A 27,385-nucleotide genomic window follows, 5' to 3' on the forward strand; every position below is an offset into this window, starting at 1 on the left:
TAATGAATTAAAAAAAACTGCTTTGGGCCTGTAGCAGGGCAGAACAGAGCTAGGCAGGGGGAACTAAACTGAATGCTGGGAGAAAGAAGGCAGAGTCAGGAGATGCCATGTAGCCTCGCTGGAGAGGGAACCTTGCCTGTAAGCCACAGCCATGTGGTGATACACAGATTAATGGAGATGGGTTAATTTAAGATATAAGTTAGCCAGAAATATGCTTAAGCTATTGGCCAAACAGTATTGCAAATAATAAAGTTCCTGAGTGATTTTTTGGGGGCTGAGCCGCCAGGAATGAATAAAAGGACCTCCTTACAATGATTTATTTATGTGTATGTAGGTAAACCTGTATGACTTTATGTGTGCACTGTGCATACAGGAGTGTGTGACCGGAGTTACAGGCAGCTGTGAGCCTCCCTGTTGATGCTGGGAACTGACTGTGTCCTCTGCAAGAGAAGCAAGTATTTTTAACCACGGAGCCTCTCTCCAGCCCAAGAATTAACTGGCTTTAATTGGTATGTGTGCAAAGTGTAGTGGCGTGCACCTTTAATTCCAGCACTTGGGAGGCAGGAGCAGGCAGATCTTTGCAAGTTCAAGGCCAGCCTGGTCTACACTGCTGGCATTCTAGGACAACCAGAGCTACGTAGTGAGACCCTGTCTCAAAAAAATAAGGTCTGTGCTGACTGGACTCGTAGCTCAATGGTAGGGCACTTGACCAGCATGAGGGTCCCCCAGTTCAGCCCCAGAACTACAAAAGGAAAACAGAAACAAAAGAGCAACAGAAAAGCAAAGCAGCCAAGCCACTAGAAATCTATGAAATCTTCAGACTGAAAGAGAACCAGTTCCTGTCTCATCCAACCTTATATTCCTCTCTAGTACTGGGATTAAATGCATGCACCACCTCCCAGCCTCTATGGCTAACTAGTGTGGCTGCTGGGATTTAAGGTATGTACAAACACTGGCTGGCCTGTATGGCTGACTAATGTGACTGCTTTGCCCTGACCTTCAGGCAAGCTTTATTTATTTAAACACAAATAATATACCGCTATAGGGTTTATTTTGGTTCATGGTCGGAAGGTGTAGTCCTCATGGCGGGGAGGTCACGGTGGTAAGAGCTTGAGGCAGCCGGTTACATGACATCCACAAGAAAGTGACAGAGAGGGACAATGGTGCTTGGCTTTCTTTCTCCTTTCCATGAAGTCCAGGACCCTAGCCCCTACAATGGTGTTGCTCACATTTAGGGTGTGTGTGTGGGGGGGGGAGGTTCTCCCACCTTAATTAGTCCATTCTACAAACCTGCTCACTGACACACCCACAAGTATACCTTCCCTGGGTGACTCCAGACTCAAGACTCCTCAGCCTGTCAAGTTGACAGTCACTATCAGCCGTGGCAGGAACCTTAAACCAGTGTGACCTTGGCTGGCACAGGATAGCTCATGACAAGCAATCACACTGGCAAATGGGTAGACTCTGGGATTACCCACCGGGTCAGGGTATTGGAAGAACCTCTGTGGAAATTCCTGTTTGGGAAAGAGGAATTCTGGAAGAACTCAGTATGGGTACACAGATATGAACCTGCTTTAGGCTTCCAGGGTGCCCTGTTACCCCAGACAGACACACAAAAACCTGAAAGAGTAGCCTGGTGATGTGTTTCCCCAGGGCTGCTGAAGTCCTAATAGGTGATTAGAAGGCAGAACTGATTAATCTCTCGGACTATATCACCACACTTGCTTTTCAAGGCGGAGACCATTCAGTTGGAGCCTCCAGCTCAGCCCTGCCATGATCCTGGAGGTTCCATTCCTCTCTCTCTCTCTCTCTCTCTCTCTCTCTCTCTCTCTCTCTCTCTCTCTCTCTCTCTCTCTCTCTCTGACCTTGTTCCTATAGACTGGAATTTTGAATCACAACTATTTAATCTTTGACAGTATCACCATCAGCCGACACCTCCTCCAAGACAGAGGTCAGGAAACCACATGGCTCCTGTCTGTCACAGCACCTGGTTGAAAATTTTCATACATTTAAATAATTAAATGTAAATACTTAGTAAATCTAAATGACTGTTTAAATCAGTGCTTGGTGAACAGCAGCCCGGTATCGTGACTCTAGTCCTCGGCTCAAGCCTTCTCAGCCACATGCGGTGTCGTGACGATTTCCCAGAGTTCTGTTCACTGGTACTTGGTACTGCTGTCTGTCAAGCAGTGGATTAGACATCCCTGTATCTCCTTACACAGTAAGGAAAGAGGAAGACTGAGCCTTTTCCATCACCCACACTTGAGAAGGTGAGTGAGCCTGAACTGGTAGCACCATTCTTGACATGAAGGAGCTACTTAAGCACAAATTGGATTAGCAGGGCAGGATTAGGGTCTGCTGGGAGGTAGTACACACTCAAATGCTTATCTCTGGAAACTCCTATTGTTTTCAGGATCAGCACAGTCTGTAGAGAACCAGGCAAGTGAAAGTCTATAGAGAAGTGGTCAGTCAACTAGCAAAAATAAATAATAAATGAGATGCAAAATGATATGTTTACACTTCAATAATGCTCAAGAAGATGAATTATATCATAGTTCAGCATGGCAAAACCATAACCAGAAATAAAGCTTTAATACAGATTTTCTTATAAATAAATTCACTAAAAATGGGAACTCAGATGTACATGGATGCACACGTCTGTAGGGATAGAAGTAGGGTCAGGAGTTTAAGATTATTATCAGCTGCGATGAGAGTTCCAGACTAACCTGGGGCTACATGAAATCCTACCTAGAAATAAACTCTATTCTTTCCACCAGGAAGAATATTCAAATAAGAAAAATGATTAATAAATAACTTCAGATTCAGTGGTGGTACACTCCTTCAATCCCAACATTCAGGATGTAGATGGAGCATGTAGACCTCTGTAGTTGGAGCCTAGCCTGGTCTCCATAGAGTTCCAAGACATCTCCATCTCAAAACAAGTGTCTGGCAACCCATTTCTGGGACCCTCTCGCCCTGCAGCAGGAACTTTGCTTGCTTGCCAGAGAGAGAGAGAGAGAGAGAGAGAGAGAAACAAGGCAGAAAATACAGTTGGCAGAAAGCTAGAGAGAGAGAGAGAGAGAAACAAGGCAGAAAATACAGTTGGCAGAAAGCTTGCCCTGCATGCATGAAGCCCTAGATTTGATTCTAACACTGCTAAAAATAAACAAAAACAAAATCCAAGTCTTATCTACCTGCCTTCTGTTTGGGGTGATGGGGAAGTACACAGTAAGAGTATGTTTAGTGGGGTCTATTGGGAATGTACCTCTATTCTGATAATGGATTTGACAAAAATCTAACAGCTTCATGAAGAGACTGGATTTTTGGTTTTGGATGACTGAATAACAATATCCCCAGGATAAATCACAAGCACGGCCCTCAGGATGCCTCAGTTTCCCTGTCTGTAACAGGAATGTGGGTGCGGCGCCTCTTTGAGCTGTCGTGTAATTGACGGTGTCTGGTATTGTGTCAGCACCGCTTAAATATTGGTTAAATAAACTCAAACAGAGGCTCCCAGTGATGGCTTGGCTCTAACCTCTCTAACAGCTCCATAGCAAACTTGTTAGATCTTCATATGGCAAGCTTGTCAAACGCGTAGATGATTTGAGTGTCAGATGATGGAACCAGAATCCAAAACAGCCCTGAGACGCTAGCAATGAAGTGCCGTGCACGAGACAGAGCTAAAACCCCTTTTGTGCTTTTGCTGTGTCTGTGACAAATCAGGGTGACAACAGATACGGAAGGAAAGTTGAGGTACACGCCGCCAGTGGGGAACAAGGTAACGGGGCGCTAAAGTGGGCAGACACGGCGGCAGCCACAGCGGCAATGGATGATATGGTGAACTCCACTCACTTTTACTTTTTATAACGTCCAGGATCCGGGTCAGCTATACCCACAGTGGGCGAGCCTCCCACGCTCACAAGGACCCTCCACAATCAGCCCCAGAAGCTCATTTCCAAACCTCTAGATCCCGGCAAGCTGACCAATCTAACCATCACATCTAGAAAGAATTTTAACAACAAAACAAACACTATCAAACCCTGTGCTGGCTTACCAGGCTTTTCTATGGATTTTTTTGTTTTGTTTTGTTTTCTGATTTTGTTTTTCAAGACAGGGTTTCTCTGTGTGTAGCCCTAGTCATCCTGGAACTCACTCTGTAGATCAGGCTGGCCTCAAACTCAAGAAATCCGCTTACATCTGCCTCCTGGTATTAAAGGCCTGCACCACCAGCGCCTTGGGTTTCTGTGGCTTTTTAAAGGGAGCTCTAGTTTACTCTAAACTCCATTTGTAAAAAAAGTATGGTTAGCAATCAATGCACTATTCAACTGTAATGAGAACGGAGTGTCCAAATAAAGACACCACCAGGTGTTATCTCTGTCATCCACAAGCATGAGGCCCAGCTGTCAACTAAGCACCACCCACATTCCAGAGTCAGTGCTCCCCACCCCCACCCTGCCTTCAGTGACTCAGCCACAACAGCCCCACCATCATTAAAGGTCAATACCACACTTTCCACCTTCTCCCTAGCTGTGTTCCCCTCCGCGCACGCTCCACACCCCAATACAGCCTGCCATCACGACCTGGTCTGTAGCTGTCTCTATCCTGCCCAGAGGAGGCCATTTTGTACCCCTCCCTCTCCCCAGTAAATCTCTTGGATGAGGTCTGTTGTGAGATGTGGTTTTTTTTCAGTATCTCTTGGCCCACATCTCCAAGATCCTCTTTGGTTGCAAATCCTTTCACCAGTCCTCTAGTGAAAAGCAGAGTGTGGTGGCGGGTTTGTAATCCCGGCACTGAGGATGTTATGCCCAGATCACGGAGCCCCCCCCAAAACCAAACCAACTAGGAGACCAAGTCCTGTGTGTAAAAGCAAAGACCCTTTATTCTTACACAAGTTCGCAAACTCGGACCCTCCTGTGTCTAACATGGCAAGATCAGAGAACCCCCAGCTCAGTTGGGGTTGGGTTTTTATATTAGCAAAGGTAGGGGTGAGGGATTTCTAAGGTTCAGGACCCCTGATTGGCTGGCATTTGTCGAGGGGTGTCCTGGTGAAAAGAGATGGGTGTGTGCTGGCAGGTGATCCTGTCTACAATGGTTGGAACGTTAGGAATTTCCTTTGGATGGTCTGTTCCTGGGTGGTGCCTGGGTGGTCTCAGTTTGTGGTCTTTCTTGGAACCAGGTATTGCCTTAGGGAAAACTACTGAGACTCAGGCCTCTGTTGAGCTTGTCATGGCTGGGTCCTACAAGGAGACAGAGATAGGCAGATCCCTGGGACTCCCTTACCAGCCTGCCTCTCTTTGTTTGCTAACCAACAAACTGTCTCAGAAAACCAGGAGGAGCCTACCTGAGGAAGGACACTCAAAGTTGACATCTGCTATCTACACACGTGTGCGCAAGCAAGCATGCATGAAGCTGGGCATAAAAGCACATTGGCGTCCAACTCGGGCATTTGGGAGCCTTCAGCTCCAGTTCCCACACTGCGTGGCAAGGATTCGGCCTTGGGCTCTTGATTGCTTCAGAGCAGTTTCCCAGACTAGCCTGTCCCAGCCCCGCTTGTACGGAGCAAAGGACGTGTGTGTGACTCGGTTTGGCCGAGCGGTTATTGCCCTAGCGACCTACTGGCAGGGAACGGTCATTTCAGGTAAAATTTCTTTTGATTAAAAAAAAAAAAAAAAAAAAAAAATGTCTGACCATATCACCGTTGAAAGCTTCTGCAGTCTATTTAATTGTACTATGGTAGAAATATTACAGGATACATATGATATTCCCATAACTTGGATGTTTATAGGGCTTGCAATTTTTCTCGTATTTGGTTTCTCCCTTACATGGTTTGAAAATAGAAAAATGATAAAGTCCTTACAGAATGAAACCAGGATTCTTAGGTCAGAGGTTGAATGCTTAAGAAAGGGCACAACTGTTTTGAGTAACAACTTTAAGTCGGTCGAGGTATTTGCAAAAACAATTCAGACGGACACCAAGAAAGAGTTTGAAGGTCTCAAGGAAGGGAATAAGGCTTTGTCTGATATGACTCGGTCAAATGAGCAAAATTTAGAAAAACTACAGTCTGATATTAAGGAGAGACTCATTGCTGCGGAGGAGAGAACAGCTGATTTGGATCGTAAACTTCAGTCCCTGTCTGAAACATTATCAGAGAGAATTAAAACTGCTGAATGTGAAAATCGGACTTTGTCTAAAGGATATGACAGATTGGCTGACAGATTGTCAATACAAGAAGGCACAATTCAGGCCATGAAAATTCTATCCAAGGATGAGACACTAACTCTACTGGACAAACTTCATGTTTTGGAATCCTCCATGAAGGCCTTGGAGCATAATTCTGGACAGGAGATCCAGGCCTTACAGAAGGCAATAGTAAGCAGATTAGAAAAGATTGAGGAAATTATAGAACAGGAGCAAACGGTACAAAGGCGAAATTTAACTCCGTCAATGAGTAAAACTCTCCGGGATAATTTCCATAAAGTTCTACCTGCCTTTCCAATAGTAACGTCAGAAAAGGTGACTGGTTCCAAAAACCCTAAAGTCATCAAGGAATATACATGGGAACCCGTCCGTATGAATGATCTCAAAGAAATTAAACAAGCCATTATGAACTTTGGGCTACATTCGTCCTTTGTTAGAGAGATGCTCAAAACTTGGTCTATAAGCAATAAGGCAACGCCTCATGATTGGGTACAATTAGTATCAGCTGTTCTAGAGAGTGGGTCACAATTAAATTGGAAATGCATGTTCAGACAAGAGGCTAAACTTTTAGAACAGCAGGAAAGAGCAAAGGGAATTGAGATCTCCCTAGATCAAATTCTAGGTGAAGGACTTTTCTCCGATCCTCTGGAACAAGCGAATTATGATGAACACACCTTATCCATATGTACTACAGCAGCTTTAAAGGCTTGGGACAGGGTTCAAGACCCAGGACAGAGACTGGAATCATATATCAGAGTTAAACAGGGTCAGAGAGAACCCTTTAGTGATTTTTTACAAAGGCTAACTAAAGCTGTACAGATAGGGATATCTGACCCAGAAGCAAGACGTATAATAATTGAATCTTTGGCTTATGAGAATGCCAATGTGGAGTGTAAAAGGATCCTGGGGCCTTTAAAGATGAGATCAGCGCCCTTGGACGAATGGGTCTTACATACAATGAATGTTGAATCATTTGACTATGGCACTGAAGCATGGGTCGAAGAAGCAATTTCTAATGCAAAAAGGAGGCATCAAGTTACCAAATGTTTTAATTGTGGCAAGATGGGACATATTAAAAGGAATTGCAGACAACGGATTTTCAGAAATAATAATAATAATAATAACAACAACAATAATAATAATAATAACAATAATAATAATAATGCCTCTTCTAGAAATAACAGACGTAGGAGGACTCAGCCTTCAGGTATATGTAGGAGATGTGGAAAAGGCAGACACTGGACAAATGAGTGCAGGTCAACAAGAGATAGACAAGGCAACCTGTTGCCACTGGGAAACTCAATGGGGGGCCTCTCGCAGGCCCCCATGACGAATGTGGTCCAGTCATTTCCGGTTACTGCCGAGAACATGCCTCATCAAGAAAATTAGAAAGCCCCATGCCTGCTGTTAAAAGCAAAAATGGCCTGAAAGATGAGTTACGTGTATTTTGGCAGACTTTTATAAATGAACAAAGACCAAAGTTAAGAGTATGTGTAAATGGCGTTTTTATTACTGGCCTACTGGACACAGGTGCGGATGTAAGTATCATTACTCCAGAATCTTGGCATCCGTATTGGCCTCTTCAGGATGTAAATGTTCAGTTCCTGGGAATTGGAACCCTATCTCAAGTAAAGCAGAGCACGAGATGGGTTGAATGCATAGGGCCAGAAGGACAAATAGGAAAATTAAGGCCATATGTAGCCAATATTGCAGTGAACTTATGGGGCCGTGACTTGTTGCAGCAATGGAATACCCAAATTAACATTCCTGCTGCTTCTAGAGCCTATATCACCGAGGGAAATATTAAAAGATATTACAGAAGGCAGAAACCGGCTGTTCGGGCTGTACAAGAATGCAAAGCAATTGATGGCCCTTCAGAGATACGAACAGCACTGCCTCTAAAATGGTTGACTGAGAAACCAATATGGACAAAGCAATGGCCTTTAGCTGAGGAAAAGTTGCAGGCTTTAGAACAGCTGGTACAAGAGCAATTAGATGCTCGACATATAGAAGAATCTACCAGCCCTTGGAATTCTCCTGTATTTGTTGTTAAGAAAAAATCTGGTAAGTGGAGAATGGTGACAGATCTCAGGGCTATCAATAAGGTTATTCAACCTATGGGCTCTCTGCAATCTGGAATTCCTCTGCCATCTTTATTACCAAAAGGATGGCCTCTCATAGTAATTGATTTAAAGGATTGTTTCTTCACTATACCTTTACAAGAAAAGGACAGAGAAAAGTTTGCCTTCACAGTGCCTACTTATAATAACTCTCAACCTACAAGGAGATACCAGTGGACCGTCCTCCCACAGGGCATGTTGAACTCTCCCACCCTGTGCCAATATTTTGTAAATCAACCATTGCAAATAATACGCAAGCAATTTCCCAAGTCGATAATTTATCATTACATGGATGATATTCTGTTATCTGATTCAAACATGGCTACTTTAGAAAGACTGTTTGAAGAAGTAAAAATACTTTTACCTAAATGGGGATTGCAGATTGCTCCTGAAAAAATTCAGAGAGGAGATTCTGTTAATTATCTAGGTTATAAAATAGGTTTACAAAAAATTAAGACACAAAAAGCACAAATTAGGAGAGATCGGTTACGGACTCTCAATGACTTTCAAAGGTTGTTAGGAGACATTTCCAGCTTACGACCAGCTGTTGGCATAACACCTGATATGATAATTCATTTAAATAAAACCTTGGATGGTGAAAAAGACTTAAACAGTCCCAGAGAATTAACAGCTGAAGCAGAAAAGGAGCTGAGAATGATTGAAGAGAAATTACAAGAGACACATGTGGACAGGGTGAATCCAGAGCTCAGTTGTATTCTCGTCATATTGCCTTCCAAAATTTCTCCTACAGGAATTTTAATGCAGAGAGATGATATTATCTTAGAATGGATCTTTTTACCACATAAACCAAGTAAGAAAATAAAAACTTATGTGGAAAAAGTCTCTGAATTAATTATAAAAGGCAAATTGAGACTTCGTCAACTAGCAGGCATAGACCCAGCAGAAATTATAGTGCCTTTCACTGCTGATGAACTAAAAAAATTGTGGGAAGATAACGAACCATGGCAAAGAGCTTGCGCTAATTTTTTGGGAGAAATCAATAACAACTATCCGAAAAGCAAGAGGCTTAACTTTATAAAGAGAACTTCTTGGATTCTCCCTCGAATCATCCGTGATGCTCCGATAACTGGAGCACGTACATTTTATACTGATGCTAATAAATCAGGGAAAGCAGGTTACAAATCAGAAGATTTGAGTAAGGTGGAACAAAGCCCTTATGATTCTGTCCAGAAGGCAGAATTATATGCCATTCTTATGGTGGTAAGGGATTTTAAAGAACCGCTTAATATAGTTACTGATTCACAATATGCAGAAAGAGTAATCTTACATATTGAAACTGCTGAATTTATACCTGATGATACAGAACTAACCTCATTGTTTATCCAGGTACAAGACATGATCAGGAACAGGCTTTGCCCTATGTATATAACACACATCAGATCCCATACGGGTCTGCCAGGTCCTCTAGCAAAAGGTAATGCAGAAATTGATCAATTGTTGATTGGTAGTGTGCTGCAGGCCTCTGAATTTCATAAAAAACATCATGTCAATAGCAAAGGCTTGAAGAAAGAGTTTTCTATTACATGGCAACAAGCTAAGGAAATTGTAAAGAAATGCCCTACTTGCTCTTTTTATAACCAAACACCACTGCCTGCAGGGGCTAATCCAAAGGGCACTCAAAGGAATGAAATCTGGCAGATGGATGTGTTTCACTTTGCAGAATTTGGCAAATTAAAATATGTACACCACACCATTGACACTTATTCAGGTTTTCAATGGGCAACTGCTTTAAGCTCAGAAAAAGCTGATTCAGTAATCACTCATTTATTAGAAGTTATGGCCATCATGGGTATACCTACACAAATAAAGACGGATAATGGTCCAGCTTATGTTTCTAGGAAAATGAAACAGTTTTTTGCTTATTACAATATTAAGCATGTTACAGGTATACCATACAATCCTACAGGTCAAGCAGTCATAGAAAGATCAAATAGAACTATAAAGGACATGTTAAACAAACAGAAAGGGGTGGAAAATACCCCTAGAAATAGGTTACATAGTGCTTTATTAACCTTGAATTTTCTCAACGCTAATGAGAAGGGGACAACGGCTGCAGAAAGACATTGGATAATGGAAAAGTCTGCTGAATTAAATCAACCAGTTTATTTCAAGGATGTGCTGACCTCGCAGTGGAAGCCAGGAGATGTGCTGCGTTGGGGAAGGGGTTTTGCTCTTGTCTCCACAGGAGAGGAAAAATTGTGGATACCGTCAAAATTAATAAAGGTTCGGTTTGAAGAGAAGAAGCCCCTTGGAAAAGAAAAATAATTCATTCACAAGGATGATGATCATACTGATGGTAAGAAAAGCATATAGGTTGGGGGCAGGGTTCTTTTCTTATCTCCACAGGAAACCACTCATCTTCAAAGAACTTAAGGGACCCTGGATATTTAAATACTGATTCATGGACACTAGTTACAACCTAATATGGATCAACACAGAACCCGAATATGTTTAGTAAGTATAAAACTTTTTTTACATATATACTGTGCCTTTATTTATATGTATATAGAGCTGGTTTTGGAGTTGGACTATGGCTCAGTTCTTCTTCAATTCCAAGCCTGTTTATAAGAGATATCTCAGAGTTTCTGTCTCAGGTCAGGAGCCATGAAATGGGACAGAATAATAATAGTAATAATAATAATAATAATAATAATAATGATGATGATGATGATGATGATGATACTTGATAAACTTTCTTTGCCTTTCCTCATATCTGTCTGTCTTTATTATACCTTTCATCGAATATATATGTCTGTATATGTCTTTGTAGATAATGTTTACCTTTCCTGTAACAAACAACAAATTTTCCTTCAGTAATCTTTGAAGTTTCCAGGATGAAGATGGGGCCCCACAACATCAATTTCACCTGGTTACTATGACGTCATGTTTTTAATAGCGCTAAAATTAGACCTTTTTTTGGTTTTTTTTTTTGGTACCAACTACACAAGACAGTTTCAAATGGTGTACAATTTTGACAACACTTTGGCCGGACCTCCTCAAAACACTCAGAGGCTAGTTACAATTTCCTCGACAAAATGTTATTCTGGGAATTTTACCATCATTTGCTTTCATGGAACCCCCTGAGAAGAACGTCGCCCCCATGTCAGCTAGAAGCAATCTTAGAGGACGACGCCCCCTCTCCCAACAGAGTTTGCCCTCTGGTTTAGGGACATCATTTAGTAGATGGTATAGGGTTGAGGGGATGGGGGAGGTATTATATGGACTCAGGGGTGTTTATGAAAAAAAAAAGGGGGGGGGATTACCTGGTTTGATGGGATGATTAGTATTTGTGAATTATTGTTATTAGAAAATTGCATTGGTGTTGATTCTTGTATATTGAACATTGTATGTGAGTATGCTTCTACCTCTATTGTATGAGAGTATGCTTCTACCTCTGTTTAAAACAATTGTTATATTGAGATATTTATCATATTGCAATGTACATTTCTACCTCTGATATTATTTGTATAATGACATTGTTTACGTTTGGGGATATTGTCCTCATTTATTGCACAGTTGTTTTTCAGGTTTTTTAGATACATAGAAATTATATTTAGTATAGATAGTATAATCTTCGACCTCTTTGAAGAGCTGTAGAACATGGCCTTTAATCTAACCTAGAGTTTGGTACTTATGAGACACAATCACTCCTGGCAACACCACTCTACTCCCGAGAGAATGTTGAGCACCAAAGACACTCCACTGGGAGCTTGTCTTCTTCTTTGGCAGAAGTGGCCTTTAGGCAAAGAAAAAGCCCATACCTCGACCACTGTGCCTCTCCTGAGAGAGAGGCCAGACGCGATGGAGCTCCAGCCCAAGATGGACGTACGCTAGAATCTACCTGGTAAGGCACCACTTTGTGGTGCTATACAGATTATTAGATATGGGTTAGTCAAGATGTGAGTAAGAGGCTGGAAGTAATGGGCCAGGCAGTATTTAAAAGAATACAATTTGTGTGTTGTTATTTCGGGGCATAAGCTAGCTGGTGGCCGAGAGCCGGGCAGGACGAAAAGCAGGCCTGCCCGCAATTCCACACTACAGCACATGCCTTCAACTCCAGCATGGCTCTGTGAGTTTGGGGCCAGCCTGGCCAGTATAAGTTCCAGGACACCCAGGGCTATGTAGTGAGATCTTGTCTCAAACAACAAACATACCCACACATCACACACACACACACACACACACACACACACACACACGCACGCACACACATGCACACGTTTATACAAAAAAGTATAAACGCACGCTGAATGAACGTGGGAGTCAAGATGGCAACTGTGGCTTGCTCATCCCCTCAGGTTTCTAACTGGTAGCTCAACTGTTGCTATCTAGGCACACAATGGCTGAGCGCACAGATACACACACAGATGTAAGGCAGGAAGGAGACACATACTTTCATGAGAGGGACAGAAAAGATCCTCAGGCGGGTCTCAGAGGACAGCCTCAAGACTGGAGAAGAAATATAATTGGAACTTGATCCAGGCTTCCGGGCGCTACTGGGCTGCTGTGCTGGCTGAAATAAACATCCCTCCAATTGCAATTGCTACGGGCTATATCTGACCCATTTCCTGTAGGAAGTCAAGCTACTTGCAGGTACTTTATCTACTTTTCTCCCATAATAATCCCCAGCCCTGACAAAAGGAGATATTGTCAACTCCGTCAACTCCATGGGTTAGATAAGAAATTGAGGCAAAGAAGCACAGCGAATTCCCTGAGGTTACACAGAACTGGAATTACAACCTGGTATCTAATCTGAGCGCACACTACGCGAGTTTTGAGAGGGGTATACTAGAATCACTTTAGAGTCTTAAAAAAAAAAATCTAGTCTATTTACTTAAATCTCTAGGAGAAAGATTAATTGTATTAATTATACACCAAAGACATTGAGTAGACGCTTTAGATTCTACATGTTTATTCTAATCTTTTCCTAAAGACTTGGGAAGTTTGGATTTCATCATTAAGAAGATATGGGAAATTAACTCTTTTTTTTTTAATTAAGGCAAATATTTGTTTGCTAGACTCTCCAAGGAAAGTAATTATTCTGGAAAGCAGTACAGTTCAGACAGGCTCCTTCAGATCATGGGGAGTAAGACGCTACCCCGACAGCAGGAATCCAGATGGCCTAGGGACTCAATAGGTAAACAAAGGGTGGAGAAAGCATGTTTTTAACCAAAGCATTTGCATGCATACATAAATTATTATTATACAGATTTACATATTTCACCTAATTACCAAACAAATGCATGTTCATTACTTGAAATCTTGAAAATAAGCCGGCTCTGGTGGCATGCACCTTTAATCCCAGGATTTGGGAGGCAGAGGCAAGTAGATTTCTGAGGCCAGCCTGGTCTACAGAGTGGGTTCCAGGACAGCCAGGGCAACACAGAAAAACCCATCTCAAAATAAATAAATAAATAGAAAGTTCAGCAAAAAATGGGGAGCTGGAGAGATGGCTCAGCAGTTAAGAGCACTGGCTTCACTTCCAGAGGTCCTGGGTTAAGTTCCCAGCACCCACATGGTGGCTAATAAGTCCTGAAAGATCTGATGCCCTCTTCTGGTTTCTGTGGATACTGCATGCACATGGTGCAGACAAACATGCAGGCAAAACATATATTAAAAAAATAAAAATAAATAAACCAAAAGTATCTACTATTCAACTACCAGGTAAGAAACCTCTGTGCCTAGTCTGGTGTTGCTATTCTGTAATCCCAGGCTTGGGGGGCTGAAGCAGAAAGATTGCAAGTTGGAAGTCAGCTTGGGAAATAATTAGAGCCTGTCTTATAAGTTTTAAAATTAAAACCAGTTTGGTTTTTTTAATGAGGGAAGATCAGAAGCACCCCCATCTACCTGTTTATAAACTAGTCAGGCCAGAAGCCACAAGCAGCTCTGAGTTCTGTGAGCATCTCCTTAAGTAAGTAGGAGAAATAATCACTCATCGGTGGAAAACCACCTTACATGTTCTTGGTCATCTGTCTCAGACAACCTGAGACCAAAATTCAATATAAAGGGCTGGACAGGTGGCTTAGAGGTCAAGAGCACTGGGTGCCCTTTCAGAGGTCCTGAGTTCAATTCCCACCAACCACATGGTGACTCACAACCATGTGTAATGAGATCTGGTGCCCTCTTCTGGCCTGCAGGGTTATATGCATGCAAGCAGAACACTGTATACATAATAAATAAATCTTAAAAAAGGAAGGAAGGAAGGAAGGAAGGAAGGAAGGAAGGAAGGAAGGAAGGAAGGAAGGAAGGAAGAGGAAGGAAGGAAGGAAGGAAGAAAGAAGCCCCTAAGCCAAGCGATGTTACACCTTTGATCTTCAGGAGGCAGAGGCAGGTCAATCTGAGTTTGAGAGCAGTTTGGTTTACAAAGCAAGTTACAGAACAGCCAGGACTGTACAGAGAGATTCTGTCTCTAAATAAATTAATAAATAAAATAACTTTTTAAAAAAGGAAGAAGAAATAAATTTCTTCATTGTATTCAGTTGCTTTGAGAATCTTTTACCATGATTCTAGAAGCATCTAATTTATATAGGTCAACCACTACCACAGAGCAAAATAGATTACCTCTCTATTTATACGTACACCAGTCACAGATACTGAATGTCAAGATTTCAAGATATATTTTGACGAATGTGTCCCTTCTTTCAGATAAGACACGTAAGAGAGAGCTAGAACCAATATAAAGTACTGAGTCCAAATACCCTAACCATCAAGGAAGGCTGAGGTTGACACTTTGTCAACAGCGAATGATGCTGGCTCAAGAGCCCCGAATTCTAGCCCAGCATCCCTCCCTTCGCCGGAAAACCAGGCCAGTACCTTTTTGTTCTCGGCCACTCCATCCTCACAGTCCAGCACCGCACAATCTACTTTCAGGGATGGAATCTTCTTAATTTTCTTCTCGTCATTCCCAGGCACATACAGCACTGCCCTTCGAGGGATATACTTGTGAGTGGACAAGGAGCTATACCCAGGCCTGCAGATACTGGCCACGGTGGATGCCTTCCTGAAAGAGAAGTTACTAGGGTTAGTTCAAAATGGAATTCTGCACTTATACGGGTGCTGGAGAGAAGGCTCAGTGGCTAAGAGCACTGGCTGCTCTTCCAGAGAACCCAGGTTCAACTCCCAGCACCTGCGCACAGCTGCGTGTAAGTCCAGTTCTAGGGGATCTGACATCAGTGCACATAAAATAAAGCTAAATAAATTTTAAAAAATAAATAAATTTGTGAATGAACTCTTTATTCATTCATTCATTTTGGCTTTTTAAAAATATTTAAATTTTTAAATTATGTGTATATGGTGGTGGAATGGGGTAACAGGAGGCCAGAAGAGGTCTTTGGGGTCCCCTGACGCTGAAGGGGGTTGTGAGCCACCAGAATTGATGCTAGGAACTGAATTCAGGCCTCTGCAGGAGCCGCATGCACTCTTAAGTGCGAAGCCATTTCTCTTACCCTATTTTGGCTTTTTTGTTTGTTTTCAAGACAAAATCCCACTATGTAGTTCTGGCTATCCTAAAACTCACTACATAGACCAGGCTGGCCTTGAACTCACAAAGATTCACCTGCCTCTGCCTCTAGAGCTCAGGGATTAAAGGTGTGTGCCAACGTCCCCACCTAATTTTTTGGCTTTTTGAGCTAGGTCTTGTTCAATAGTCTTGGCTCATCACTGTGGTACCCAGGCTGATCTCAAACTCAGGGCAAACCCTGGGGAATCTGAGTCACATACTTACTATATGTTTAGATTCACATACTCAGTTTTCAATATTAAGAATAAGAAACTGTACAAAGAAACAGGAAAATAAGGCCCTGTGTGAAGAAAAAGCAAGCCAGTGGAAGCCAGTTCTGAAAAATTCCTGATGGCAGTTCCATTAGGTACAACTATCATGCTCTGAGGTTTTTGCTGTTCGTTTGTTTTTCCTTGGCAAGCCCTTGTTCTAGAACCCAAATGGGCTTGGGACTCAAGAGCTTCCTGCTTCGCCCTCCAGGTTCTGGGGCTTGCTGTTGCAGCAACAGCATCAACCTCTTTCTCACAGCAGGGATCAAAACACAGCCCCTAATATTTGGAGAATATGGCCCTGTTATGATCTACCCTGAGTCCATCAGGCAGTGTGCAGATCGTTACAAACATATACACAGCTAAGACATGACTGAGAAGTCCACTTGAGGCCTTCAGTGGATTCCAGAATTCCAGGGCTCAGCACAGCGGGTCATGCCTAGAATCCCAGTATTCAAGAGACTGAAACCAGGTTACAGATGCAGTTCAGTGGGTCGAGTGTTTACCTGGCATGCACAAAACCTTAGACTGATTCCCAACAATGCATAAACAAGACATGGTAGTTTACCCCTGCAATCCTACTACCTAGGAAGCGATATTGTCTTGAACTGATCACATATGGCTACATAAGAGGCCAGTCAGGTCTAGAGATTGAAGGAGGGGTGGGGGAGAGGTGGAGAGTCTTGAGTTTGAATCCATCCTAGGACACACACACACACACACACACACACACACACACAAACCCTCCCTTTCAAAACAGAAACAATAAACTGGATTTTGGAGTTCCAAAATATCTAAGCCTTCAAGACTCTACAATGATGCATGCCCATAATTCTAGCACTAGAGAGGCAAAGACAGAAGCATCCCTAGAACTTGCTAGCCAGCTAATCTATTCAAATCTGTGAGCTTCAAGTTCAGTAAGAGACCACCTCTCAAAAAATAAAGCAGACAGCACCCAAGAAGACCCTGACCTCCATGCCCCACCACACAGACACAAGGTTCACCTCTTACTCTCAGAGTTAAGGTAGCACTGTGATTTAAGGTAGCTCTGTGATTTAAGGTAGCACTGTCTTTTTCAACACAACTGTGGGGGAAGGAAGCAAAGAAAGGTAAGGAAAGTCAGAAGTTGTTGGTCCAGGGTTCAAACTTGTGACTAAAAGATGGATAAACCCTGGAGGCTATACTAGCAATATATCGTATACTTCCAACTTATTAAGAGAGTAGATTTTAATTATTCTCATCAAATATGCATTAGCTATGAGAGGTAATGGATGTGCCGATTATTTAAGGTGTAATTGCATAATGCCTATCTACATCAGAGCATTATGGTGTACACTTTCAATCTACAGTATCATCAATTTTGCTTCAATAAAGCTGAAAAATATTTACCAAGATATCCAATGTTAAATGAAGAAACATCTTAGTTATAAGTTATTATTTATTTATTTATTATCTCTGTGTGTGAGTGTGGGAGGGCACAGGCGTAGAAGGAAAACTTTTGGGAGGCGTTTTTCTCCTTCTACCTTTATGTAGTTGTGGAGATCAAACTCAGGCCATCGGGCTCACCCAGCAAGCCCTTTACCCCCTGAGCCATCTCTCTGGTCCCCCTGAGCTGGTGCTTTTAAATGGAAGATAAAACATTATAAATGCATTGTATCTTAACTTAGTAAAATATCCAATGAGAAACACCTAGAATGAAGTTCTATGAAATCTGACTAGGGATTGCTCTAGACTGTAGAGGCAATAAGACTATTACTTTCTGCCTTCGCGTGTTTCCCTTATCTTAAACATTTATCAGAAAGGACGCCACACTCCTTTCTCATTCCTTTTATAACTGGCTGAGAACAAACTAACAAAAGCATTCCAAAAGTTCAGAACGGCAGTAAAACATAGTAGAAAACATAAAGCCAATTGATTTGAAATTCTATTTATCCTAAGGTCCTGACTGACAGAGGCTGAAGGAAAACCAAACATCAGGATGTATACATCAAGTACAAAAGGGACCTCCTGCTGCATTCTCATCCAGGTCCTGAAGACACTGCACGCAGCCCCATGGTGGCCCTTACCAGGTACCTGGTCTAGGTCTCTGCAGTATGGAAAGGCCCCAGGCTACAGTACACTAAGCATTGTGGGTGGTGAGGTGTCCCCAAAGCAACAGCATGTCCAGAGAGGGCTATCCAATAGAATGGCTCATGAAACGGGGACAGGAAGGCTCAAGGCTGGAATACAAAGGGGATGGGGAGGGAGGGAAAGGGTAGGACATGTTTGAAATAAAAAGTGCAGGGGATCTGAGTTTCAGGTTCTACTGTGGACTCTATGATCTCTAGGGGCCTCAGAACACGGCAGTCTTGGCTCCACAGAGTACAGAGGTTCCTGCAAGTCTCCTCTCTCTTTCTCCCCCATCCCTGGCTACTCCCAAATCTGTCCTGTGTTTGAGCTGTGTTCAGCGTGGGTACTGCTATGACCACAACCACAATAGGTGACAAGATCAAACTTACTTTATCTTCCACGCTTGGAGTTACGGCCTCTTCACAGCCAACATGTAAATGTATTCAAGCAATATGCAAAGCATGAGTTGAAAATAATGTGGGAGCCTTATGGTGAGTTCTCTCCACTGAGCTACCCTTTTTGGAGGTGACATTTCAGAGAGAGGCCCCTCCTGGCCTGACTCATCTTCTGCTGTCCTCCCTCCCCTTACCTAGTTACCTATTTCTGTATCTAGGCCCCAGGGGTAGGGGGCTCTCAACCTAAGAATCAATAAAACCACTATGCCTGGGAGCTTTTACAAACTTATCAGATTCAATCAGGAATGTTCGTGCACACCTGTAGCCCCAGCATGAGGATCAGTAGTCCATGCTCAGCCAACCTGGATAGGCTACACGAAGACTCTGTCTTAATAAAAGCATAACAAAAATCATCAACTCAGGGGCTGAGCATGATGGAGGATACATTTAATCCCAGCACACATGAGGGAGGTAGATTTCAGTGAGTCCCAAAGCAACCCAGTCTACATGGAGAGTTCCAGACCAGCCAGAGCTACAAGTGAGGCTCTGTCTCCAAAAACAAAACAAACAAAAGGGTGGTGGTGAGAACACAGGCAATCCCAGCACTCGGAAGGCAGAGGCAGGCGGATCTCTGATTTCAAAGCCAGCCTGGTCTACAGAGTTACTTCCAGGACAACCAGAGCTGTTATATAGAAAAACACTGTCTTTAAAAAATTAAAAACAAAAACCAACAAACCTGTCCAAATAAATCTCCTTTGGAGGAACTCCCAACTCTGCTTCATACTGGCTCATTCTGGAATTTCTTTGGAGGCAAAGTCAAGCATCTGCCTTAACCCTGGAGTTCCCACAGCTACATACAGGTAAGTGGAGTTTCGGGCTGTCTCCTGCACAGACAATCACATCATCGGTGCAGGGTGAGACAACATACAGTTAAGTGTACGTGCTAGGACAGTGTGTGGAAGCCGCCCTGATATAAGAGCTTCTGTTCAACAAACTGAGCCACAGATGAAGGGAAGGCACGTGCCTATAATCCCAGCTCCTAGGAGGAAGAAGGAAGAACATTGCCACTTCAGTGCCGGCCTATGCTACATAGTAAGTTTCAGGCAAATCAGAGTCATATAACAAGGTACTGTCTCAAAAATAATAATTAAAGAAAATAGGGTGGAGGGGGCCTGGGGAGACAGCTCAGCCTGTAGAGTGTGTATCTCCCAGTCACAAGAAGCTGAGTTCAGCCTCCAGAGCGCATGTCAAAATGCCAGGCATGGAGGTGCACCCTTGCCACCCCAGTGCTAGGGAGGCAGGGACCAAAGGGTTCCTGGGAATCACTGTCCATCCAGCGAAGCCTACTTGGTGAGCTCCAGGTCTAGACCGTTTCCAAGGAAACGGAAGGCATTCCTGAGAACAACATCCAAGGCTGTCTTCTAGCTTCTGTGCTTGTGCAACACACATGCATGCATCCTCACACATACTACACATAAAAAACCAAGGGTGGGCATGGAGCCCAGGGGGGTAGAACATTTGCCTAGTGTGTTCAAGACTCTAGTCCCATTCCTAGCACTGATGTGAAACGAAAAAAGCTGAGTTCTCGTCTTGTCCGGCCTGTGTGTTAAGTGACGGTAAGAGCCCGTCAGTCGGTGCGTCTTTTCTACCCTCCACATGACAGCAAAGCTCACCTATTAATTTCCGCTCGGCTTAAGCTATTAATAGCCAGGCATCTACGCCAGCATCTATAATTGAGGCCCCGCTTATGTTCTCACTCCGCTAAGTTCTCAAGTGCCCACGAGAGACTCCATCCCTCCTTTGAAAAGCTGTTTTGGTTACTATGGCAACAGCGCGCAGACCAGGGGGAGTGTTCCGAGGATGGAAGAGCCACACGACAGCTATCTGTCCTCCTACGGGCAGACAAGACCCTTCTCAAGATGTGTATATAAGCCGCAGATAAACGTGTGACTGGTTCAGAAAAGCTGAGAAAATATTCCTAATATAAACCCCTCCCCGTGAACAAAAGAGTACCTCTCTAAGCTCCATTAGGACCAAAATGAAGAAGTCGTGTGTCCAAAGCAGACACATACAGGGTGGTAGTGGGAGACCCACATGGGGTTCCCTTCTGATGCATGTCCCGCGGGCCCTGCCTGGAGGCCTCTCTGGTAATCCATGTGCCAAGCAGGACCTGGAGGGCTGTGTTTCCCTGCTGCTCTACTCTGGGCTGTCAGGGAAGCCCCTAGGAAAGTAGGGTGAAGGGCAGACACAACAAACTGCAGCAGCATACTTTACGTGACGCGTGGTCTCACTACGTAGCCCCGGCCGGCCTCAGAGTCATGTGGACCCTTCTACGTGCTGGGATTACAGGCATGAGTTCTCACACCCGGCTTTAGTAACTACGGTGTGACATCTGAAGCCCCACTTCCTCGGACGACAAGGACACAAAGGGGCAAAGCTAGTTCCTGTGAGTGACCCTGATGCAAGGAGTCTCTGCCTACACAAAAGGAGAAAGGCAACAAATACCACGCCAAGAGTTACACGTGCCCTTTATAGGCATGGAGGAAGCTCGAAGAGACAAGGGATACATAGTCCTGATCTAGAAGATAGCTAGAGAAGTCAGAGTCACAGACAGAGGTGTGCAGCCTGGGCCTTTGAGCCCTGCATTTCAGACGGTTAGGCAGGAGGATGACCAGGTCAAGGCCAGCCTGGGCTATATATTAAAGCCATCTCAACACACACACATAGACACACACACACAGATAAACATACACACACCTAACCCCACACACATATACACACACACACACACAGACATACCTAACCCCACACACATATACACACACAGACATACACACACATAGACATACACACACCTAACCCCCCCACACATACACAGACACATACACACACAGACAGACACACACCTAACCCTACACACATATACACACACACAGACACATACACAGACAGACACACACCTAACCCCACACACATATATACACACACAGACAGACACACACCTAACCCTACACACATATACACACACAGACATACACACAGACAGACACACACCTAACCCTACACACATATACACACACACAGACACATATACAGACAGACACACACCTAACCCCACACACATATATACACACACACAGACACATACACACACAGACAGACACACACCTAACCCTACACACATATACACACACACAGACACATACACAGACAGACACACACCTAACCCCACACACATATATACACACAGAGATACATACACACACAGACAGACACACACCTAACCCCACACACATATATACACACACAGATACATACACACACAGACAGACACACACCTAACCCCCCCCACACACATACACACACACACACACACATACCACAATACGCTGGATAATATAACCCCCACACCCCAGCACACATCCTCCCCACACACTTACATATATCCACACCTACACAGACCATCTACACACACACATCACACACTAAAGCAAACCAAAATCCAGAAAGCAGAAAGGTAGGGGGGAGGAGGAAGAAAGGTATGAACTGTTCGTTAAAGGGTGTGGAGTCTCTGCTTGAGGAAAAACTAAAGTTTAGGAGATGGAGGGTGGACAACAGCAACAGCCGCACATTTAAAATATTCTTAAACCACTGTATGACTAAAAATGGATAGGATGGTTTGTTTTAATGCTCTGTATATTTTATCATAAAAATAAGACAAAGAGCTTCAGGGCTGGGACTACATAACTCAGTAGTAGAGCATTGGTCTAACATTGGTGAGGTCCTGGGTACAGTCTCAGTTATTGCCTAATAACAACAACAATATTAATAGTAGAGATGAGCATGGGGCAAGAACCTATTGTCTGTCCTAGCTACACAAGAGCCTGAGGCAGGAGCCCAGGAATTAAAGTCCCGCCTAGACAATGTAACATCTCAAAAAGAACAGTACCAAATCTGTTTGGCTTGCTTGGTGCATCCACACCCCTTGCCAACACATGCACAGGGCTATTCAAATTCAGCATCAAGCACGAAGATAATAAACACAGCCTGCCAGAGGCCAGCCCTCCTTGAGGAAGGGCTATGGGCTGCACCATCATGGTGACCTTCCAGGAGTACCTCATGGTCTCCCAGGGAGTCCGTCAGGCGTGGCCACAAAGCTCTAGGTGTCCAGGTGAGAGCATGGATTGGGAAAAGCAGCAAGCTGGAGGAACAGGGAAAGCTCCATACAACCGCGCTGATCATGAGTGCATCCCATGGGGATCCAGGCTTGCAGCCTGTCTTTACTAAGGAAAGCATGGGTCGTTTCCAGGGTGGCTCAACATCAGAGAGCTTGGTAGCTCCTCTGAGGGCAAAGAGGAACATCTGTGCAAAGCAAGGGTGAGGGGGGAAGGACAGACCAGCCCAGTGCAAGGAGGCTGAGGAAGTCAAGGGCAGCTGAGAGTAGAGTGGGAGGAGAAGAAAAAGGATGAGGGAGGATGAAGATGGGTGGCAGAAGGGAGGCCTGCTGGGCTGATTGCAAAGTACAAGTCAGGGAGGAAAGGGGAGGTGCTGGAGTAGGGGTGGGGTGAAGAGAGGAGTGTACACTTGAGTGTGTGTGTGTGTGTATGCATGTGAGTGTATGCTTGCATACACTTGAGTGTGCGTGTGTGTATATGTGCATGAGAGTGTACACTTGCATGACTACTTGCTTTATGCTGGGGACTGACAAAAACACATACCATTAGTGGTTACTCTCCTTAATCCTGCACTTCCTTGTTCTTGCTGAGAGAAGGAACAGAATTTTATGTGAGTGGAAAACTGGAAGATTTTGTTTGTTTGTTTTTGTTTTTGTTTGCCCCTGGTGTGACATGGTGTCGAGAGAGAAACATCCTAGTTCAGCATCTATCTCCAGCCCCAGCACTTAGGAACCAGTGGCCGTCAGGTCTCTTGAGTTCGAGACCTGCCCAATCTACATAGAGCAGTCCATGCCAACCAGGGCTACTTAGTGAGATGCTATCTCAATAAAAAAAAAAAAAAGATGGGGCAATCTCACATCTTCACCCGAAATGTGAAGAACACAATACAGGGAGCATCTGTTCTTTCTGGGGCTCCTGAAAACACAAAGGGCCCCAAAAGGATGTCACCCCACCGATGCCTGCCCCTAGAGATGTTTCTGCTTCTGCCTTCCCCAAGCTGGGATTGACAGCATATCCCACCGTGAGCAGCAAGATGTCAGGCCTCAACAGAGCATTGTTAATACCCACGGCGGGTTTTTTGGGACTCAGCCTGAAAGACTAAATGACGGATTCTCAAGGGTCACCCAGTTGCAAAGGAACTGGAGCACAGTTGCATCAGGCATGTCAAAGAGCTTGGCCAATTGTCATTAGAAACCTAAAGGACCTGCCAGTCAAGCTTCCCTTTGTCTCAACAGAGACCATTCACAGCTTTGGATCTGGAAACTCAGGAAGTCACTAAAAGAGATAAAGATTTCCACAACTCGCTCAAGAAGAACGTTCGGAACAGACCTAGCTCAATTGTTCAGTGTTCTGATCACCAAGATCTCATTATAAAACTTAGAGCAGAAGAAGCAGCATTTAGTAGCGAATATTATCAAAAGCCAATGTTGAGTATGGGAAATCATGTTCCCATAGCAACACCAAGGTTATCCACTAGCCAGGAGTGGCAGGCACAACTGTAGTTCACTGAACTGAGAAGCCAGGGAATCACTCTAACCTGGAGTCTAAGTGTTCAAGGCCAGCCTGGGCAACTACTAAGACTTTTCCCCAAAAACCAAAAATGGTAAAAGAACTTGCTGCCCAGCCTAAGGACTTGGTTCCACCCCTGAACCCCTATGGTAGGAGAGAATCAACTCCCTCAAATCGTCCTCTGACCTCTGCATGCTTGACACAGCGTGCATACACACACACACACACACACACACACACACACGTATGTAATCAAATAATTAAAATAAGGAAGTTGAGTAAAATAAACATGTGTGCAGCTGGCACAGGCCTACAATCCCAGCACTTGGGAGACACGGGCTTGAGGTCAAGCCCCTCCACATATCGAATTCCAGGCCAGCAAGGGGCATAAACTCAAACAAACCAAAGCCAAATAAACACACGAATAAATAATAACACCTCCGCTATAGAAATGAGGTGTGGATCAAATTATATCACGTATATAAAGCAATGTATAAAGTAAAAAAAATCAATTAAAAGACATTTTTAAATAAAAATAAATATTCACGAAACTCTTCCTACTTAAGAGATTTCATTAGCACTGAATGTACTGAGGGTAAAAGGAACAGTTAAAGCCAAGAGGGTCGTTTCCTGGGTAATTCAGAACTTTAATGGGGAATAAGCAAATGTATAGTGGTATATTATTTGTATTTTAATAAATAAATCTTGCCTGAAGATCAGAGGCAAAGCCAAAGCCACTAGAGGTCAGGTAATGGTAGACACACACTTTTAATCCTAGGATTTGGGAGACAGAGGCAGATGGATCTCTGTGAGTTCAAGGCTACCATGGGCCTGTAGGCTAAAGATGGGTGCTCCAATGTTACAGAAGACCTTTGGGTGACTCTCCAGGCAGCAAAATGTCTTGGTCAATTCTAGAGTTTTGAAAGTTACTTACAATATACTTCCTGCTTACTTAGGTCATATTATATCCTTGTGGTGTCTTTGATGGAGTTGAAGACTAGATAGTTACAGTTTTCCTTGGTTATGATAAAAAATAAAGTAGATATAAACCTTAGACTCACAAAGATAGATGATAGAGTATTTTTCTTAGTTTGCCAAATGTAAATGGGCTAAATATTATAACTATAATTCTTGCTTGATAACTGTTTTGTACATGTAATTTTACTATGTTAAAGTTAAAACCTTCTTTTTTCATTAGACAGAAAAAGGAAGATGATATGGGATGTCCTTCTGTCTAGTGTACGTGATGCTTTTATTGGTTGATGAATAAATCTGTTTTGACTTAGCAGAGTAAAGCCAGGCAGGAAATTTGAACAGAGATATAGAGAGCGAGTAGGCGGACTCAAGGAGACACCATGTAGATGCCGAAGGCGAAAAATGTCAGAACCTTACCACTAAGTCAAACCTCGTGGCAATACACAGATTAATAGAAATGGATTATTTTAAGATATAAGAGCTAGCTAGGAATATGCCTGAGTCATCAAGTAAACAATGTAATTAATATAGTTTGTTTCTATATATTTGGGTCTACACAGCCAGGAAACAAAAGCACAGTCTCTGTTTACACAAATGTGAGCTACAAAAGTTTGTTTTTAAACTTTTAAGGCCAAAAAGTATGGGGGTCCCCTTTTTCCTCAAGGTCCTCTGACCACCAGTCCACGAGGACAAAGGGACAGAAGCAATGACAGAAAGCATTGATGGCTATGAACACAGAACAGCCTTCCGGGAGAAAAGCTCCAGTGACACAGCTCAACTTTATTTCCGAATATAGAGGATGTGTAGGATTGGTAGCCTGAGCCAACCCTAATTTGCATTAAGCAGCACACTCCTATCATAAGGCTCCTAGTACAAGTCTCCGTTGTCATCTGTGGAAGCACGGTCCAGTCACAGTGTTCCCAGCGGGGGTGGGAGGAGCTTCTGAAGGGTTACACTAGAGATACATGGGCATCCTGGCCTAGAGACATCCTCCAGGTAAGGCTAGGCAGAGAACAGGAAGCCCTTTGCCCAGGCGTGGGGCCAGTCCTCCATGTTACTGGGCTGGGAGAGAGCTGCCAGGCCATGGTAAACTGCAACCTCTGACCAGCAGGGACTCCCAGCCAGAAAGGACAACTGTAGACCTAACAGATGCAGCCATGGGTTCTTCCATTTTTTAAATCTCATGTACCTCAGGTTAGTCTCAAACTCAACAGGCAGCCAAGGATGACTTTAAACTTCTAATCCCCCTGCCTCTGCCTTCCAAGCACTTGGACCACGCTGTGTGCCGCTATGCCCTGTTTATATACAGCGCTTGGGATGGAACCCTGGTCTTCAGGAGTACTGAGCAAGCACTCCGCCAACTAAGCTACGGCAGCCCAGACTGATCCTATCACAGTTCTATGGAGTTCAAAGGCTGCTACATGTGTCAAATTAATGCCTCCCGTGACTGGTTTCTTTGATAGAGAAAAATAATGAAGGCAGAATTCTTTTTCATTCCAGAAAGGGGGGGAAATGGTCCTGCAATTTTGAGAAAATGGTTCTTCCACTTAAAAAAAATAATAATAATAACTGTCATGAAGCTGATCTTGGTTAGTGAAATCTCTGGTTCCTTTTCAGATTGCTCAAAAATTCCTTTCAAGTGTCAATCTCAATGAAAAGGAGGCCAAAAAGCTACATAGTTTTGAATTTTGATATCTTCGCTGGCCACAGTCCCTAGAGAATTCTGGCCTGTAGATTTTTGGGAGGGTATAATATTGTGCACTCACTCTCTGTTTTCCTCTCTCTCCCAACAATTTTTTAGAAAGAATACAGCCTGAGTCTAATTGCTAGACCCATATCACACACACGGAACCCACGAATACAAGCTGAGATCTAAAATCACGTGATACAGCTTTGATTGTGTGGGACCCACAATAAGATTAAGACTGTTTCTTCCTTTGTAATTATTCAGAGCTAAGTGTGATGAAATTAAAATGAAACTTATGGTTGTGAATAAGAAGTATCTTTATAATATAAAGAGACTTTGTTTTGTCTTCAATGTTTAATAGACTACAGGAACTCACTTTCTCCATCTCTGTCTAAGGCAAGGTCTCCTGGAACCTGCTCTAATTTTAAG

General features: G+C 43.5%; 1 protein-coding gene across 4 annotated transcripts in view; it reads right to left on the reverse strand.

The window, feature by feature from the left end:
• Clybl (citramalyl-CoA lyase) overlaps positions 1 to 27,385 on the reverse strand; it is a 287,801-nt gene that overhangs the window by 147,768 nt on the left and 112,648 nt on the right. For all 4 annotated transcript variants that reach the window (XR_006020670.1, XM_042054112.1, XM_038310333.1 and 1 more), the window contains exon 2: positions 15,153 to 15,339. Coding sequence is in view for 3 of the 4 variants with exons in the window: in XM_042054112.1 (XP_041910046.1) it covers positions 15,153 to 15,339 (187 nt within the window). In the remaining variant the exon portion in view is untranslated. The remainder of the gene's footprint in view (positions 1 to 15,152; positions 15,340 to 27,385) is intronic.

The sequence above is a fragment of the Arvicola amphibius genome, chromosome 13 (assembly GCF_903992535.2).
Source record: "Arvicola amphibius chromosome 13, mArvAmp1.2, whole genome shotgun sequence".
Taxonomy (NCBI): Eukaryota; Metazoa; Chordata; class Mammalia; order Rodentia; family Cricetidae; genus Arvicola; species Arvicola amphibius.